The following is an 18,753-nucleotide window of genomic DNA, read 5'->3' as shown; positions in this document are numbered from 1 at the left end:
TTCTCCAAACTACATCTCCATTAGTACTCTTTTTATTGTGACATTCATATAAAATATTTGTAGTGTTCTAGGATGAATTTCGATTATGCCTACTGTTTCAGAGGGTCTCCTTCTTCTGTCTGCAAACTTACAAGGAAGTGGTTTTAACTCTTTCACATTTTTTGTACCTACAGAAAAGCATTTTAGGAAATGTCCCTATTAATGCAAATCGATTGTAGGAGTCTTGCCAGCATGTAAGAGGCAGTTGAACTTCCTGCATAGACTGACCCATTTCTTGTGGGGCTTTCCAAACAGTACCTAGACTTGAGGATCAGAGATCATGCTATTGCCAATCATGCTATTAGATTAAATAAGCAATGTAATAATAGTTTAGGAAAATAGGAGGGGAATAACATACCTCAATTCACTCCCGTGAATGTTTGCTCATGTCTGTGCATGGGATAAAGCGTACTTGGAGGTGCCAGATGTTGGGTAAGGGAAAACTGCTTAATTTATCTATTAAAAACTCAGTTGCTGCGAACTGTTGTATTAGGATTCCCAAAGAACTAAAACCTTCTCAGTCATCTTCTCTTGCTACACAGAGCTGATGTCATACAAAATCTTAAGTTTTCACGCATAGGCTATGACATTAACTGTAAGAAGTGCTATATGGTATGACATGACGTAATTTCAGTCTGTTACTTCTCTTAAAAAAATTAATAATTAGAATATGTAAGAGAAACTGGGAGTGAGTATTCCCAGTTTTGTGGGATATTAATCCATATAGAGAAAAGATTGAATGAGTGCTTGTTCATCTCGTCTGCAGAAAATGTCACTGCCTGTTTAACAGAACATGGGACTGTTAAGTTTCTTCACCACTTTTGCTACTTTATTTGCCTTTATTTTAATTTTTGTAAAGTGAGTGAAAAATAAGAGGTTTCCCAGTTTCTTGAGTAACAGCTGTAGTAGAAACTCAAGAGAAGTTAGTAACTGTATTCAGGCTACACGGCAAGTGATTTGAAGCACATTTGCTTAGAAGATAGCAGTTATACTTCATAGGTTTCTTGTTTGAAAAGTAAATTTGTATGTGTTTTTCACAGGGTTATGAAGACTGGCTACGACATAAAGCAGACAATGAAGTAAACGGTGCTCCGGTTTATGTTGTTCGAAGTGGTGGCCTTGTAAAAACCAGATCTAAGAACATTCGGGTATGTGCCTAAGGACAAATTGAAGATGGTGTTTCTGTTGCATAGCTAAAGCTCTTCTTTCATTATTAATCATTGTGGCCTGTTTCATCGTGATTTGGTAACAATGCTGAAACGGATCCTTCTCTTTTAAAACTCTATTTGTACACTTCTCGTTTGTGTTCGCTTCAATAGGTGGGGGACATTGTCAGAGTAGCCAAAGATGAGACTTTTCCTGTTGATCTGGTGCTTCTGTCATCTGATCGAGTCGACGGTTCATGCCATGTTACTACTGCAAGTTTGGATGGAGAGACCAATCTTAAGGTCTGGGTTCCTGCTATGAAATAGAATGTAGTTAATTTGTGATGCCGTCTGTATTTCAGCCCGTTAAAATTCCCACCCTGCCCGGTAGTCCTCTGTCATTAACTCAATGGATGCTGTTTTACAGACACATGTTGCGGTCCCAGAAACAGCAGTGTTACAGTCTGTTGCCAACCTGGACAAACTTGTAGCTGTTATAGAATGTCAGCAACCAGAAGCAGATCTATACAGGTATCACTTTATTAGTAAATATTTTGAAATTAAATCAAAATGAAGTGTTTAATATTAGGAATGTTATGGATCTTGCTGGGATTAAAATAACTTCAGACATCTGCTTAAATTTTAGGTTTTAATAATTAGCCCAAGTGTTTATACATATGTACTTACTGAAAGTTGCAAATGACAAGTTAAATTCGAGTATTTCAGTAGTAAACCAGAAATTAGAGGATAATATTTACCTTTTGTATTTTGATCATGACTCTTATGTACATTTCTGTTCTAACCAGTAAACTTATTTCCAAATTTAAAAAAAATTAAATGGCCCATGAGTCTCAGCAGGTTGGAGAAAGAGTTCTATAAGGCTCTACCAGGAGATTTCAGTACTACGTAGTATTTTTATTTTTTTTAATGGCATTAACTCAAACTGTAGCAAGTTGTTGTAAGCTTAAGGATGTGTTGATCACGTTTATTTTACTTATGCTCAAGAGAAGATTTGAACCCCATTCTTTGGCAGAAAAAATTCAGGTTAAAACCAGTTGCATCTGATTTTAGCTTTAAATGTCAGCAAGCAATGCCCTGGACTCTGTAAAATAGCATCATATGTAATAAAAGTTATATTCCCATCCAAGTTTCTCCTGAATCGTATAATGGAAAGTGGTGGCTATGAGGTAGTCGTTTTCAAAATCCAAGTATATCACAGCAGTTGTTCTTAAGTAAGCTTTGGGATCTTTGAGAAGTATTAAATTCGTAAAAACTAAGATACTTAATTTGAACAGCTGTTCAATTATTTGATCTTCAGTTTGTAAAGATCATCAAGTTAAGGTACAATTACTATAGAAGTTTATGTCCCTATTTGTAGCTGGGGTCATGCTAAATATGCAAGTGTCAGTTTTTTAAATCAGACTAGATTGGATTTATTAAATGAAAAATGACTGTTTCTGATGGATAATATGCTAACTTATATTTGTTGAGGAATTCTTACTGAAACATCAAGAAGTCATAATCTGTTTTAATGAAGAAAGAAATACAGTCTTTTGTGGTTTTATTAGTGAAAACTAATAGCTTTCTCAACTGACTGTTCTTTTGAAGTATAAAATCTCGCTCATAAAATTATTGCCAGTGGTGCAATGTTGTTTTAATTTGATTGTTTTGTACTTGTGAACCATTAATGACTTTTTTTCGAAAATATAGAGGAGTTTTTTACATTTTTGAGTCTTTATGTAGATATTTCTAACATATGGCCATCTTTCATAGATTTGTTGGAAGAATAACTATAAGTCAACAAGCTGAAGAAATCGTACGGTAAGTACAGTTTTATAAGATTAGTGTTTAGACATGATGGAGGTGGTTAAAATCATGACCATCACAAAAAAGAGTTACTGTTGAATAAGGGAGGGGTATTTTTACTGAAAGCATCAATTGTAGCTGTATACTTCAGATGGAGATGAGAAAAAAATTAGTGAAAGTAAGTTCATTACTACCTAGTTTTTCAGATTAATGGGACCGTTCTGGAAAGCTTGGCTGTTCTGAAGGGGATAACTTTTAGGTACTTGTAATCACCTGGTAACTTAGTTGTTATTTGTTATTTAAAGCATTTATTGATCTTAAACATTTTCCAGTGGCAGATTATGTAGACTGCAACAGATCCCCTGTCATCTGTTTATCGGAGGCACTGAGCAGGTGTTTTTGCAGTTGAAATTCAGAGAAATTATTGGTCTGTTTTAACAAAGCCTCTGCTACGAATTTGTAGCTTTTGGTATATGTTTCAAACTACTGTACTACCTGGACTGTAAAGGTAAGTGCTTAGATCTGTAGTAGTCAATTGTGTGCACGTAAAGCTATGTGCATATAATCACGTGCTCACGACCTTTCCCTGTGCAGTCATAGCAAGTAGCATACACCTAAACACATGTGAAAGTATAAAAATAATGATGTGAAGCCACTTGCAGACGTATACGTGAACTTCCTCAAAAGATTGCTGATTGCGGTGGGTTGGCCCCAGTGAGCAGCCAAGCATCCACACGGCTGCTCATTCGCTTCCCCCCACCACAACAAGACAGGAGAGAAAATGGAACAGGACTGAGAAAGGTCATGGTTTGAAACACAGACAGGGATATCACTCACAAGAAATGGCCAGATTTTCAGCAATATTTATCATGCAAGTTACTTAATTGTTTTCTCTCTCGAGCTGTTGATAATCAAGCTTTCAAAAAACTCGGTCACCTCTTCTTAAAATGTGAAGTGCTATGTTATGATGTATAAATGTGTCACAGAAACAGGTAAATCTGTTATGATTCTTTCACTCTTTTAATGTCCAGAATGTTATCTTTTACACATCTTTTTTTTTTTTTTTTTTTTTTTTTAGTTTAAATTTCTACCTGAATCAAATATTAAAGCAGTATTATTTTCCATGTAATGTGTGTCTTCAGTCTGAAGAACTGAAAGCTCTTCAATCTGAGAGCCTCCTGTGAGGCTGGCAAACATCGGTCAATTTTAGATAGGAGTAACGTGGAGTTCAGAGTGAATCAATGATTTGTCAGTGATTTTGCAAGAAACATGGGAATGTAGAAGGCAGATCACTTGGCCCCAAGTCCAATGCCTTAGCCACCCCCACAAAAAAACCCCACCCAAGCCCCTCAAAAACCTCACTCAGCTGTTTTCTAAGATCACCTTCTGTGCTACTTAGAGCTTTTCGGTATTCATTACTGCCAGGCTGGACAGGTTTACCTGACAAACATGTACCAGCGCCAGTTTAAGGGGAGTGTGAAAAATAATTGCAAGTTCTGACTGCTGGTGGAGCTGTATCTTCTGACTGTCAAAGAGAAACTTGTCTAGTCTCTGTTGCACTGAGTCAGGTTTTGTATTGTGGGTTGTCAGACTGGTTTTACAAACTGCAGAAAACACTTGAATCTAGAAAGTATACATTAGGTTTCTTGTAAGAAAAGGTTAAATGCTTGAGCATTTAGTCCCTTTTAGTTCAATTTTTCAGTTTAAAGTTTGAGTCTAACCTAAAATATTAACGTATGTGTGTGTAATTTAAAGAACCTGTGATAATCCATATGTATAATTGGTGCACATGGTATTTGTGATGGTAACTGTCACATTTGCAGTAACATTTAAATTAAATGTTTAGCTGTCGGAGTTGGGGTGTGAGTTTGGGGGTTGGTGGGTTTTTTTTAGTAACTCCAGGTTATGCTTTCAAAGGAACTTCAAGTATAAGAGCTTTGTTTATATAATAGTGACCGACTGCTTGTGGTACAGCTAATGGAAAAGTAAGACAAACCCAAGGGATTGTATGCTCTAGCACTTCATATATGATTTTTAATTCTTTTGCTTATACCTAGCATGTCAACCTGCCAGCTGCAGTTGTTCAGTTTGTGCTTTCATTTGAAACACTGGCAAAAATAGTGAATGCACTTTTTTTATTTATTATTTATTTCAAACCAACCATGGTGGCAGTTTCTAAAGATGATACAGCTGCTGGAATAGAACATATGGCTCTAACCTTATATGACCTTTATTTTTACAGCGCTGTTTACAGTTAACTTTGGCAAATGAATGTATTATGCTGGTGTAATAGATATGAGAAAAAAAATCATGACATTTTACTCTTGTGTTAGGAAGCAGAACTTGCACTGTTGTGGTGGTGGTTGTTTCTCTGGTATGAATAGCTTTTGAACTTGCTCAATCATTTCAGTTTGACAGAAGGGTAGAAGTAAGATAGGTAAAAAAGCCAAACCTGAAATAGCACTATTGTTGCATTGTGAGCTCCACAGGTATTTTGTCTGCTGGCTTCTCAAGTAACTTGCAGGTCTCTCTGAACCAGCCATTTGGTATATTTAGTTCAATCGCTGGTTATGGGATAGGGGAGAGTGTGGCAGGGACCAAAGGAGACATGAAAGGAAACAGAGAGCTCTGCGGAGATTCGTGGGTGAGGTGTGGTAAGAAGGGGTAAGAGGATTGAAGATGGACCTAAATGAGGGTGGGGTTGGAGTTGTTGCAGTAGGAATTCACAGGGGATGTAGGACAACTCTGCATAGGAAACAGGATTTCACTAGTCCTACAGAATACAGAACAACTAATTTGTAAATACCGATATGTTTGTTTCTTTTTAGACCTCTTGGGCCTGAAAGTCTCTTACTTCGTGGAGCAAGATTAAAAAACACTAAAGAAATATTTGGTTTGTAGACACCTAAATCTTTAAAGAGTATTCTCTTCTTAAAACATGTTAATGAACTGTGCTTTAATTCTACTTGCACTGAAGAAATTCTGATAATCTTACTGACTGTTACCTGAGGGGATATGATTATAGATGAAAGTAATGATATTATGCTGAAGAATCTCTAAGGATATAAAGTTCCAGCTCCACTCTATGAAAATATTTGAAGTGGTTTGATAAAGGAATAACTTAACTTCAATGCATAAATGACTGTTGTTACTGTTACCCATTGTTCAAGACTTTCTCTTGAGAGTTACCATTCTGATTTCCATAAAATACATATTGAAGAGCAGTACAGTCATAATAATGAACAGCGGTTTCGTAGGTGTTAAAATTATTTCAGTAGTACTGTTTTACTAAAGCAGAATATTGCAAATACTTACAAAATACTGTCTCACCATTGTAATAAAGTAAACACAAAAGTAATGTCACATCTTGTTTTTTATTCTATGTCTCTTAAAATGAAAAACTTTTATATAGATGCAGAAAATAAAGTGTAACTCTTTCCCCCTCCCTTTCCTTCCCAGGTGTTGCAGTGTATACAGGTATGGAGACAAAGATGGCATTAAATTACAAGAGTAAATCTCAGAAACGGTCAGCAGTAGAAAAGTATGTTTATTTTCTAATATCTTTCTTATTTGTAGAGTTTTAACTTAGTTTTTCCTTGGTAACTTTAAAACCTGGATGATCGCATCATTGGGTTGTAGGCAAGGGAAGAGAGCGTAATTGCTTTGCCTTCAGCAGGAAACTATAAAGATAAAATCCGTTTCTTGATATTTCATCCTTTATTGAATCTTTCAGTAGAGTACAAAGCTGAAATACCCAAGCATAAAAAGGACTAAACCGGAAGAAGTTAGTTCAGGAGGTTTATTTTTCTGAGTTGTGGAGGACACTTAACAATAGGTGAAATGTTGCTTGAACTATATGCTTAAAGATAGTTTTCACAATAGTCCCAGCCTCTTCTGTTCTGGTCATCGTTTACTGTAAAACTGCATCATGCCTTTAAAGAGGATGGATTGAAATGAAGTCTTAATTGATTACAAATCTTTCTCCTGAATCCTTAGTATTTGATATAGTGGAAGATAGCTTTGTTTCACGTGTATCTGAATGGGCTATATCCTTTAGACTGTTTTGCAATGAATCTTGCTTCTAGCACAAGTCACAGGCTCAGTTTTAAAAATCTTTGCTCGTAGTTATGGGATGGGTGTTACTGTAATAGAGATTTATATGTTGAACCTCCTGAATTATTTTAAAAGGAAAAGGAGTTATGATATGTTGCTGTTTTTCCAGTTACTAAAAATCTGAGATTGATTATTCTTCTGTAGCCATATACAAATAGAACTGTAGAGCACACAAGAAAAGTTTAGTCGTCAAAGCAAGGGTTGGAAAGATGGTCTGGTTGGCATTACAGAATATAGACACAAGTTTGGCAATCACAGCCTTGCTAGATACTCAGGGAAGGATAAGTCAGTCCCCAAAATCTTGGACAACAGGTGTGACACAAGTCAACTGTTGAGTATTCTTGCACCTTAATCTAGTTTTCATACGTAGAGTGTATCTTAGTGAGATGTAGGATTTCTTTTCACTGCTGTTGCTTGTTTGTCACAGAAACTTTATATCTGTGTCAAACAGAGGAAACATTTGGAAAAAAAATTGTCCAATAAGTTTTTGATCCATTCATATAACCACAGTGTGTCAACAGATTAAGTAACATAGACTGAAGTTCCTTTTTTTTTTTTTCCCTTCTTTGTAGGTCCATGAATTCCTTTTTGATTATTTATCTAATAATCCTCCTCTTTGAAGCCATTCTGAGTACTATTTTAAAGTATGCATGGCAAGCTGAAGAAAAATGGGATGAGCCTTGGTACAATGAAAAAACAGAGCATGAAAGAAACAGCAGTAAGGTAATGTAGCTCTGCACAGTTGTATATCTGTGGAACCCTCAACCACTATAAACTGAATGTGATATTTTTTTATGTCCCTATTCTTGGATTTAGGTGTAACTACCACATGACCACTTGCAAGTCTGTATGTTTTTGTCTCCATATTTTTAAGAGAGTTAGTCCTATGTAGCCTCACCCTTGTGTAGAAATATCTTACCTCTGTTACCTGTTGGACTTTTTATTCCTTTATGGAAAGACCAAGCTTTTTGAAATTTTTGGGGTGGGTTAGGACATATTTCTGATGTTCTATATTTTTATTATAGTTGTTGTTCTTCTGGGTGTCTCTTGTCATTCCTTAAATGAAAAGAAGAGGAGGGCAGCTGTTCTTCTGCACTTTCTATTGCAGTGATTTCACAGTTCAGGCATTTTAGACATTCTGTGATGTTGAGATTGTTCAGACAGTTTTGTAAGGCTGTAATTTTACTCAAGCTCCTGCTTGCCTTCTCACTTTTCTGTAGAGATTGGAGGGATACTTTGAAGTGTTCCTTAAGTCTACTGTTCTGAGAAGTGCCTTTCTTTTAATCATTCTGTATTTTTCTGTGTTGCGTTTAAATTTTGATTTCTGTATGAGTCTGCCTTATTCCAAAGCAGTTCAGGAGCTGGTTGGAGCTCATTCTAAGTAGAGACTGTTTTCAGAGCACAGAACAATTTGAAATACAGTTTCTACATCTGATGTGGTGTCAGATGTCTAACATCCACCCCCCCACACTCTCCTCATTTCCCAGAGCCTTGAGAATTGAACGCACTCACTAGGCACCATGTGTGCAAAAAGGTCCAAATCCCAAGTCAGGAGAGTTCTGGTTTGCTTCGTAAGTAGAGCGTGACTTACAGTTACTACATAGTGGTTCAGGAAGGAAAGAGAAGTAATTTGAGACTGTCTTTGATTCAGGGAGAGTTAAGAGTTTATTGGCATTACAGTAGAACATGCAACTTTCTCAGAAGCTCGTCATGTGAAGTGTTTTTGTGGTTTAACTGGAAAAAATGTCTTTATCTTAATGCTGTGTTTTAATGAAAATTATTAATTCAGATTATCTCTACAGTTATCAAAACCTTTTTAATACATTCTAATATCTTATTTAAGTGTGTCACTGTTGAAAAGTACTAAATGAATTTAAAAGTTTTCAAATTGTTTAGTGACTTATTTTTAGTACCTGCACCCACCTAATTCACTTCCAGCTATGTGAAGTGGTCAGTCAAGTAAATTTTTACTCCTCTTAATTTGAAGTAGTTGCTTTGTAAGTTAAACTAACCTGTGGAGCCTCTTCAGTTCCGAATAGAATTGGGATATGTATTTACTCAACCTTTCCATCCCTTTACCTTTTGCTTTCAGGAGCATACAGAGCAATGTCACTCTCCTTCTATCATGTCTTAGTTTTTCTCTCCCTTGTTTACTTCCATAATCTGCTTTGCATTTCCTAATGTGCTGACTCCCTTACTTGGAGTGCTTTCTCTGGTCATCTGTCCTGTTTGGTATTTAATAGACAGTACTTTAATAAACTTGCTAACCTTAGTAATTGTCACTTCTTCTCAGTATATCTTCTCTTAAGTGAATTACTGCTCTCAATCCTAAAATCATAGAATAGTTTGGGTTGGAAGGGACCTTAAAGGTCATCTAGTTGCAACCCCTCTACTAGACCAGGTTGCTCAAAGTCCCATCCAACCTGGCCTTGAACACTTCCAGGGATGGGACATCCAGAACTTCTCCTGGGCAACGTTCATCATAAAAAAAAAAAAAAAAAAAAGTCTTACTAATATCTAATCTGAATCTACCCTCTTTTAGTTTAAAGCCATTACCTCTTGTCCTATCACTACATGTCCTTGTAAACAGTCCCGTTCCAGCTTTCTTGTAGGCTCCTTTAGGTACTTTATCTTGTCTGGTTTAGTTTGGAAGATCTCTTAAGGCAAGAACTTCGTGAGATTTTCGAAAGCATCTTCATCAGTGGTACTGACTTCTATTAATTAAATAATGCAATACTCCCTAATTAGGAAGAACACACATTATTTAGCTTTGCAAACTGTTGACTACTTTTATACTCTTTTTTTTCCAAAATGTTTTCCTACACCAATATCTGGTAGAGTTGAAAGAGATGTCCCAGGTTTTTTTCATCTCTGATCCCCCTTGCTCGATATTCAAGTGTTGGTAAGAGTCTTCCCAAAGTACAATTTAGATACTGAGTTTGTTGTGCAAATGCAAAACCGACTTCAAAGAGACCATAATGTTGCATTTCAGAGTTTGTTAAAATTGTCATACCTAATAAAGAGAAATTTCTATCCTATTACATTGCTGTTTACCTGAAAGATATGTCTTGAACACAATGATTTGAGATGATGCTCTTTCTTGTCGTGTAGTCTGGATCACCCATGTCACTGGGGTATGCCAGTAGACAGGAACCCTCTTGTCGCTCTGCTGCCCTAAACCAATACGGAAAACTTGCAGATTCCTCTGACCACACGGTGGACTATCAGTTTTTTGCCTTCACCATTTATGGTTCATTAGCAAAGCCAATGAATGGTGCTGTTTGGAACGGGGAACACATCAGTTTTTTCAGACCCAACTTTTTCAAGAGACCTGTTTGAAAACAATCACCATGACAATTACTATTAATTGGCAGCCCTCCTGACAGATTCAGTAGAAAGGACAAAAATTAATGAGCTTGAGAACTGAAACATCCAGTTGTAGCTTAAGGCAGTCTTTTTGCATCAGTCTGAAGGCTCATTACTGGGGCAACCTGGCAATGCCAGCATTGTCACTGTGTGTGTTCTCTCTCATGTGTACGTGGGACTTGGTCTCCTCTAGCTCTGTCAATTTTTCATTTTCATACATGTTGAAACATAACTAAGAAACCATGTTTCACTTGATCACTGCAGTAATATTTACATTTTCTCTTTTTCTCTTGTAGATTCTGAGATTTATTTCTGATTTTCTTGCTTTTCTGGTACTTTACAATTTTATCATACCTATTTCACTTTATGTGACTGTTGAGATGCAGAAATTTCTTGGATCCTTTTTTATTGGCTGGGATCTTGACCTCTATCATGAAGAAACAAACCAGAGAGCACAAGTAAATACTTCAGACCTCAATGAGGAATTGGGACAGGTAGAGTAAAAAATACTTTATCTCTTTTTTTTTTTTTAACCTTCTATTTTCTACTTCTTTTTTGCTATTAAAATTCATTACTGCAGACTCTTTATTGGTTGTGCTTTGATTTCTGATTAATTTGAAAATAAGATATAAAATATCTGATGGGAGAAGTTAGTTTTCACATGATCAAAAAAAGGTGTGGAGAGTGTGAGTTGAGAATTTTTTTTTTTCTTTCTTCTAACAAGTATATGCAACTCCAAGTCTGTGTTTTGTTTTATTTTGCAAAAGGTAGAGTATGTGTTTACAGACAAAACCGGTACATTAACTGAAAATGAGATGCAGTTTCGGGAGTGCTCCATTAATGGCATAAAGTACCAAGAGGTCAATGGTAAACTAACTCCAGAGGGGTTTTCTGAAGATTCTCCAGATGGAAATAGGCATAGTTTGGTAAGAATTTTTTTTTCCCTCCCCATTAGGCATTCTAGATAGAAAGTGTTTTATTTCAGAGGAATATTCTTCTAGCATTAGCATTTGTTTAGAACATCAGGATTTCTGAATAGTTTGAAGCCATTAAGTGTTACTGAACAGGTAATATTTATTAAACATGTTGAGATGTGATTATTTAACATGGAATACTTGACAGATTTTTAAGTAAAATCATATTTTTTATTAAGTATGTTCAAAACTGGGTTGATACCTAAATGCTACAAATAAAGTTTTTTCTTTCTTACAGATGAAAGAGGAAGAACTCTTCTTGAAAGCAGTTTGTCTTTGTCATACAGTACAGATCAATGCAGATCAAACAGATGGTGCCGATGGTCCCTGGCACGCCAATGGAATAGCATCCCCATTGGAGTATTATGCTTCTTCACCTGATGAGAAAGCTTTAGTTGAAGCTGCAAGCCGGTGAGTTGGACTGCCGAAACTGTCTAATGTAGAAATTGCCTACTAGGGCAGGCAATTTGTGGTAAAAGCAACCATAAATACTGCTCAGAAAGATTGTAAAGCCCAGGGCCTGGCACTGTCAGTTTACTGTGAAAACATACAAAAATAGTATATGCCTAGGTTTTTGTGTATTTTAAAGTGATGATTTAAAATATTTCTGTAAATCACTGAGAAATGATAGGGGACATAGTATGTTGCTATTAAAACATTGTTGCTATTAAAACATTGTTGGAAGTGGGCATTCTTCATTTTGTCTAGAAATAGAGAGCATTAATGGGGTGTAAGAGTCTCCCTCTTATTTTCTTTTCTTCGCCATGCCCCCAGCAATCAGTAGCCATTATGGCTAAAGTGACAATTAAATGTATGTTTTCTTTTCCTTTTAGGGTTGGAGTAGTATTTACTGGAACCAGTGGGGACACTATGGAAGTAAAAAGCCTTGGAAAACCAGAAAGGTACTTGGTTTTATTCCTCATTTTTCTTTTGAAGGACAGAACAGTAGTGAAGATTAATATAATGTTCTCCTCGTAATCCTCTCTGTTCATAGAAAACCTTGTCTTTCCACAGTGTGTTCTTGTTAATGCTTTTCCCTTGATGTCTTCAAGACATCTTGCATCTTATTCCTTACCAATTGAAACTGAGATGTAAGAATTTTGTGTGAGTTCCTCTGTGTAGGTGTGCATTATAACAGTTTATATCTTTGCCTGTTCCTCAGAGGCTGAGATTGTAGTAGAGCTGGAAAACCGGATTGCTTATTCAAGTCTTACAGTTTGTGCTTTAAGCTCTAGAAGTTCCCAGAATTGGTCTAATGTATGCATAATCTAATTACATATTTTAAACTTTCCCAAAAAGAGTAGAAATATTATAGATAATCGTATATCTGTGGTATGTTGTTACACCTTTTATCTATGTGATCTAAGCTAGTAGTAACATAACAAAAAATAGTCCAGTTATCAGGGAACATATACTCCTTGACTGTGTAGCTTGTTTACAAGTGTTAGAAATAAAATACAGTTTTCAAAGTTATGCCTGAAGTAATGATAGAAGGATAAAGGAATAGGTAGGAGCTGATTGTAATCTCCAGATGTAAAGCCTAGTGTTCAAGAAACTATTGCTACTGGTAGAAGAACCTTTTATTCTTGTAGAATGGAATTAAATGTATATGAAAAGCAATCAATTGCACAAACACCAATAACAGTGATTGTTGCTCAACAGTGGTAGCATATAGGGTTTCTATATAAAAATGACACTGGGGAAAGCTCTCTGGGTTAAGTGTATATTTATAAGTAATTGTCTCTGGAAATTTATTTCTAAAGATGTTTTCTTCCCCTTCCCTCTTCTTTTAAAACACAAAATACAGGTATAAATTGCTTCATGTTTTGGAGTTTGACCCAAATCGCAGACGAATGAGCGTCATTGTAGAGAGTCCCTCAGGTAAGCGATCAGAAGTTGCACAAGCTGCAGTTGAGAACTTCTTAAATAGTATGTATTCTTAACTTCTGTTCTATTTTACTTTTTAGGGGAAAAGCTTTTATTCACAAAGGGAGCAGAATCTTCCATTCTTCCTCGTAGTAAGAGTGGAGAAATAGACAAAACAAGGGTACATGTGGATGAATTTGCTTTGGTAAGTGCATATGTTTGCCCAACTGATTGGAAGAAAATTCTTCCAGTCCAAATTCTGTGACTTGAACTGAACAAATTGCAGGTGACGCCTTGTTAGATCAGAATCTTGTCTGCTCTGAACGTAGTCTTTTTTATTTTCTTACAGAAAGGACTAAGAACTTTGTGTGTAGCCTACAGAAGATTCACACCTGAGGAGTATCAAGAAATTGGCAAACGCCTTCAGGAGGCCAGGACTGCCTTACAACAACGGGAAGAAAGATTAGCAGATGTATTCAACTTCATAGAAAGGGACCTGGAATTACTTGGGGCTACAGGAGTAGAAGACAAGTATGCAATGGAGTTTCTGCTAACTAAACTCAAAAACATAGCAAGTTTAGGATTTATAACTGAAATATGATGCGTGCCATGAAAAACTCTCCTGCCACCAGCAAAAGTTCTTTGCTATTCTTGCTTAGCATGTTTACCACTCTTTGGATTGAGGAGCATGCAAAACGTGTTCTACCAACTGATTTTGGCTTAATAATGATGACATACGTTAAATCTCTCCTGATGAGGCACACTATGTGAAACAGCATAATTGCAGTAAATATTTAGGGTAATGGCTAATTCCTTGGGAGAACTTTTATACATAGCTACTTTACAAGGCATTCTGCTTGCGTAGTATATGTTCTGTAGGTCAGACGGTGTGTTGTACACTGCCGTGTACAGATGGAGCACTTAAAAGCTTTACCAGAGTAGATAGTAATTGTTGTGGACTGTTTTAAAGGTTCTCAAATGCAGCAATGGCACCTAATTTAAATTAAGATGTGCTTATTACAAAGTTTTGATCGCTTAGCAGGATTGAAGTTGAGTTTTTGTTTCATCAAGGCCTTTGTTTTATTGCTGGTAACAGAATGTCATCTGCCAGACTACGATGCTCTGAAAATATATGTAACATTGGAAATGCAGTCTTAAGTCATCATGACAGTGGGGTTACAGGAGTAACATGGAATTACAGCGTGAGCTCTCTTTTTGAAGTGTTTAATTGGTTATTTAAGACTTCTCTTGTTTCTAGACTGCAGGAGAAAGTCCAAGAAACTATAGAAGCTCTCAGGTTGGCTGGTATCAAAGTGTGGGTACTCACTGGAGATAAGCACGAAACGGCTGTTAGTGTCAGTTTATCATGTGGACACTTTCATAGAACCATGAACATCCTTGAGCTTGTGCAGCACAAGTCAGACAGTACCTGCGCAGAGCAACTGAGACAGCTAGCCAAAAGGTAAAATGCCCGAGATGTCAATATCTCAGTGATGTTCTTAGCTTGTTTGCTTTTATTTTCTAATTTTACAACAATCTCTTTGATGTATGTGCCAAACACATGAATTTGCCTTTTTAGAAATCTGTTTGTTAATATAATAGCAGACTTGAAGAAGCAGTCTGTCTAACAGGCTAACTTCTTTGTTTGTTGTATGGGCAACTGCATAGTTCATAACAAAATTTAACTTTTCCCCTTACACCAATACAAAGCCAACATTTTTGTCCTTGAATAGAATAAAGGAAGACCATGTTATCCAGCATGGACTGGTTGTGGATGGGACCAGCCTCTCTCTTGCACTCAGGGAACATGAAAAACTGTTCATGGAAGTTTGCAAAAACTGTTCTGCAGTGTTGTGCTGTCGCATGGCACCCCTTCAGAAAGCAAAGGTAAGTGAAAATATAATCAGGATTGTCTTGTAGGTGTTTTTATCATGCTTTGAGGAGGCAAGGATTTCTGTTTTGTTTGTTTGCCTGACCCTTTGTGTGACTTTTGAATCCTTGTTAAATTCAGTTGCTCTGGACTAGTTTGGTCAGAAGTTTCTACCCATGTTTGAAAATTTGCAAGTGGGTGGAGGAAAGAGTCAAAATACTGCCACTGTGCAAGAAAAAAGGCTGACCTTTAATCAGTCTCTTGAGTGTTCTGTAAGGTAGTAGCTATCCTGATCACCTGCATGCTTTTGGGTTGCCTGTTCCATCACTTCTCCAAAGCAAAAAAGCTAAATTGAAAATTCATGAAGCTGGGGGGGGGTGGGGAAGAGCTTCGCTAAAGATTTAAAAAATACTCAAGTTTGAGGAGGAAGTAGAAGGGAAGTCTCCAGTAGAAGGGCCTAGTCTCCTGGGGAGGGGTTTGCCTTAGTGCTGTCTTCTAAGACCATTTTTCTTTCACATGTACTTAATTTTATTCAAATACAGATCAGATAAAATTCAAATTCAGATTTTTTTAATTTATTTTTTTACTCTAGAAAGCTAAGCTCTGTAGAGCTGTATTATTTATTCTTTCCTTTTGATTTTTTTCCATTTTTTGCTTTCTTCCTTTTTTTTTAACTAATATTCAATTGTATACCTCTGTTGGAGTATTTTTTAATTATACTCTTAGCTTATCTGTATACTTTAAAGGCTTTTTGCATGTATTTTCAGTAATATTAAATCTCTGAAAGGACATTGTTGCCCACTGTATTTTTATGGCTTGTCAAAAAGAAAAGGAGAAAAGGTATCTTGTTACCTTAAAGCACTAGGAAACCCTTATGTGAGGTACTAGAAGTGCAAAAGAGAGCAGGCTGTTTTACTATGAATGACCTGTTTGAGGTCACTCTTCCTCCTTCCACCATTTAGTCAGAGTTTTAATGCAGTCTTTAGAATCGTTTCAGCTGTATATAGAATTTCATATAATATTAGTTTCAATAAAATGTTATCAAGTTGGTTGTGACTACTACAAGAAAAGCAATTTGTTGAATGTGTCCACTTTATACTCTTCAGCTGAAATTCTTTCCATCCCCTCTTTAAGGTGCAGTTATTTGTCTGTGTTGTGTCCTTGTTCTTATTTTGTCATTTAAGTTGATCTATAATGTGTTTTGTACTGCCAAATTAGGCAAATAGCAGCCAATAATACTTTCCTTGATTCTTATCCTGTCCAGCAGATAATCTCCACTATTTCCTGTGTTTTGTCATGAAGTACAATAAAACCTAATTTTTGTGGTAGTGACTTTTTAATCTTAAACACTGAAGTCTATAAATCACCGAGACAAACGCCATACAACGTGGGAGGGAAGTGGGTTGCAGTTTATTCTAGCCTTGTATTTGATTTTCTGCTCTAGGCATACTTTTTGTGAGGTTTATTCCGAGGTTAAGCTGGAACTCAGCTTAATATTTCCCTTATCATTCCCTTTAATTTTAATGCTTGTTAATATATGGCTAGTGGTCTCACTACTTATTTTTGTATATTTTATGGCTCAGAAGCCTTTTTAAACATCTTTCATGTTTAAAAACGTGATGTCAGTCATTCAGAGCTGCTGCTGGTTGCTGTTGGTAAAATTTGTCAGAGGATTTGTCTTGACCTTTCAGCATAGATGTTTGTCTGAGTTACCGCAGTCTTCGATATATCCTGAGGACTGATCTGGATGACATACTGCAGCCTTGCTACCTCTTTAAGGCTGCTTACTAAGATCTAATGCTAAATGTACTTGAAATAATTACCCCTTAGGAATCGGGAACAGTGAATTTGCGCATGTGATATGCCAAAGATGTTTTTTTTCCAAGTGTGCACATTTATAAAATGTGGTAATTATATTTACAGGTAGGTAGCTAAGATACTTGGGAATTGGAGGCATGGTTTGTAGATAAACTGTCTAATTCAAAAAATTTCTACCTCTTTTTTTTCTTTTTTTTTTCTTCCCCCAGGTAGTGCGACTGTTAAAAACATCTCCAGAGAAACCTATAACATTAGCGATTGGCGATGGTGCTAATGATGTGAGCATGATACAAGAAGCACATGTTGGCATAGGTAACTCTCTTTTGTCAGACGAGATAAAGGCAAATAAGATGCAAATTTCAGTAGAGGATTAGATCATGAGCAGTGTGTATAAGTAGGTAAACTTCTAACGTTTTTGCACCTCTGAATGTCAGGATGTTAATCTGAGTCATCTGTTGTAGCAGAGTTTTAGTGAAATTTAAAATTTAAGGCTGTTTGCTTTCACAGGTCTTAAGTTTATTGTGTAGTCTACCAATAATCAGAGGTCCTGCTTAATGGTGCCTTAAGAACAGCAAAGATTATCTGTAGCTAAATTTCAGAAGTACTCTGCTTCAGTTATTGTAAACGGATGTCTCTTAACTTCAGACATTGTCAAGTTCTACGTTCCTGGGTGAACTTGACCTTCTAACCTTTCTTTGCTAAACTGCCACTGTTTGCACTACATCTGTATCATTGGAGAAATGCCATTTGTTCTTAGTTTGTTTCTGAGGAGGCAGCTTTCATTATATCTCTTGAGAGACTCACTGAAGGTTTTTACATGAGATACTGGTACATCAGGATATTCAATCTGTCACCCTTTGTGGTTTAAAAGGTGTATGTGATGTTTGCCATGTAAATCATGTGGCCATGATTTTTAAGACCAGGATATAATCATGCGCCACTTTTATTCTGTAAAAGAACATATTGTGTTATCTGTGTATGCCTATCCTAACCTTAATAATAGTTTTTAGAAATGAATTTGTGTTGAGCTGTGACAAGTGCCAAGCATTGTCAGCCCATCAGAGTAAGTAAACTGCTATTGTAAGAACAGAAAGTTGCTGAAGGCTTTATAATGTTGAAGTGCAGGCAAACAGAACTGTAGCTTCAGATGTACGTTGTTGGGGTTTTTTAAACTTTAATTTTTACAATATTTAACCTGTTTGCTGTTTTGTTTCCCAAATATTATAGGAATCATGGGCAAGGAAGGAAGGCAAGCTGTAAGAAACAGTGACTATGCAATAGCACGGTTTAAATTCCTCTCCAAGTTGCTTTTTGTTCACGGGCACTTTTACTATATTAGAATAGCAACCCTTGTACAGTACTTTTTTTATAAGGTAAGTCTTCAAAGAGTGCCAATGCAGATTACAGAAAAATGTGTGACTTTTTCCCAACAAGAAATTTATTTCAGATCTAATATTTTTGTTGGGAACAGGTTAAACATCTTTGTTCAAACATGTTTTCTGGGCTTTTTTTACATTTTACAACCAAATGCAGTAGTTTAACTCTGAATTTGTTTAGTACTTCCCTCTAGAAATGGGTTTTAAATATACCACAATGAGTTTGCCTGGGCTGGGAGGGAGACATGTTTGCTCTCTGAAAGCAGTATTACAAGCTCGAAATTAAATGCATTACTTAGCAAGATGTAAAAGTATAACCTTATTTGTTTATTGATTTAATATGAACCAAACTCGTTCATTTTTCCAAAAAGGAAAAAGGA

At 36.3% G+C, this 18,753-nt stretch overlaps 1 protein-coding gene across 11 annotated transcripts in view; it reads left to right on the top strand.

Annotated features, from left to right (window-relative positions):
* ATP11B (ATPase phospholipid transporting 11B (putative)) overlaps positions 1–18,753 on the top strand; it is a 70,093-nt gene that overhangs the window by 23,136 nt on the left and 28,204 nt on the right. For all 11 annotated transcript variants that reach the window (XR_008578251.1, XM_054835063.1, XM_054835065.1 and 8 more), the window contains exons 5-22: positions 1,080–1,187; positions 1,359–1,487; positions 1,612–1,715; positions 2,958–3,005; positions 5,819–5,883; positions 6,450–6,531; positions 7,676–7,826; positions 10,766–10,963; positions 11,237–11,395; positions 11,682–11,854; positions 12,277–12,345; positions 13,251–13,324; positions 13,411–13,514; positions 13,659–13,840; positions 14,568–14,771; positions 15,043–15,196; positions 17,207–17,309; positions 18,225–18,370. Coding sequence is in view for 10 of the 11 variants with exons in the window: in XM_054835063.1 (XP_054691038.1) it covers positions 1,080–1,187; positions 1,359–1,487; positions 1,612–1,715; positions 2,958–3,005; positions 5,819–5,883; positions 6,450–6,531; positions 7,676–7,826; positions 10,766–10,963; positions 11,237–11,395; positions 11,682–11,854; positions 12,277–12,345; positions 13,251–13,324; positions 13,411–13,514; positions 13,659–13,840; positions 14,568–14,771; positions 15,043–15,196; positions 17,207–17,309; positions 18,225–18,370 (2,253 nt within the window). In the remaining variant the exon portion in view is untranslated. The remainder of the gene's footprint in view (positions 1–1,079; positions 1,188–1,358; positions 1,488–1,611; positions 1,716–2,957; positions 3,006–5,818; positions 5,884–6,449; positions 6,532–7,675; positions 7,827–10,765; positions 10,964–11,236; positions 11,396–11,681; positions 11,855–12,276; positions 12,346–13,250; positions 13,325–13,410; positions 13,515–13,658; positions 13,841–14,567; positions 14,772–15,042; positions 15,197–17,206; positions 17,310–18,224; positions 18,371–18,753) is intronic.

The sequence above is a fragment of the Grus americana genome, chromosome 9 (genome assembly GCF_028858705.1).
Source record: "Grus americana isolate bGruAme1 chromosome 9, bGruAme1.mat, whole genome shotgun sequence".
Lineage (NCBI taxonomy): Eukaryota > Metazoa > Chordata > Aves > Gruiformes > Gruidae > Grus > Grus americana.
Note: the sequence above shows the minus strand (reverse complement) of the source record. Positions and strands in the feature narration are given on the sequence as shown.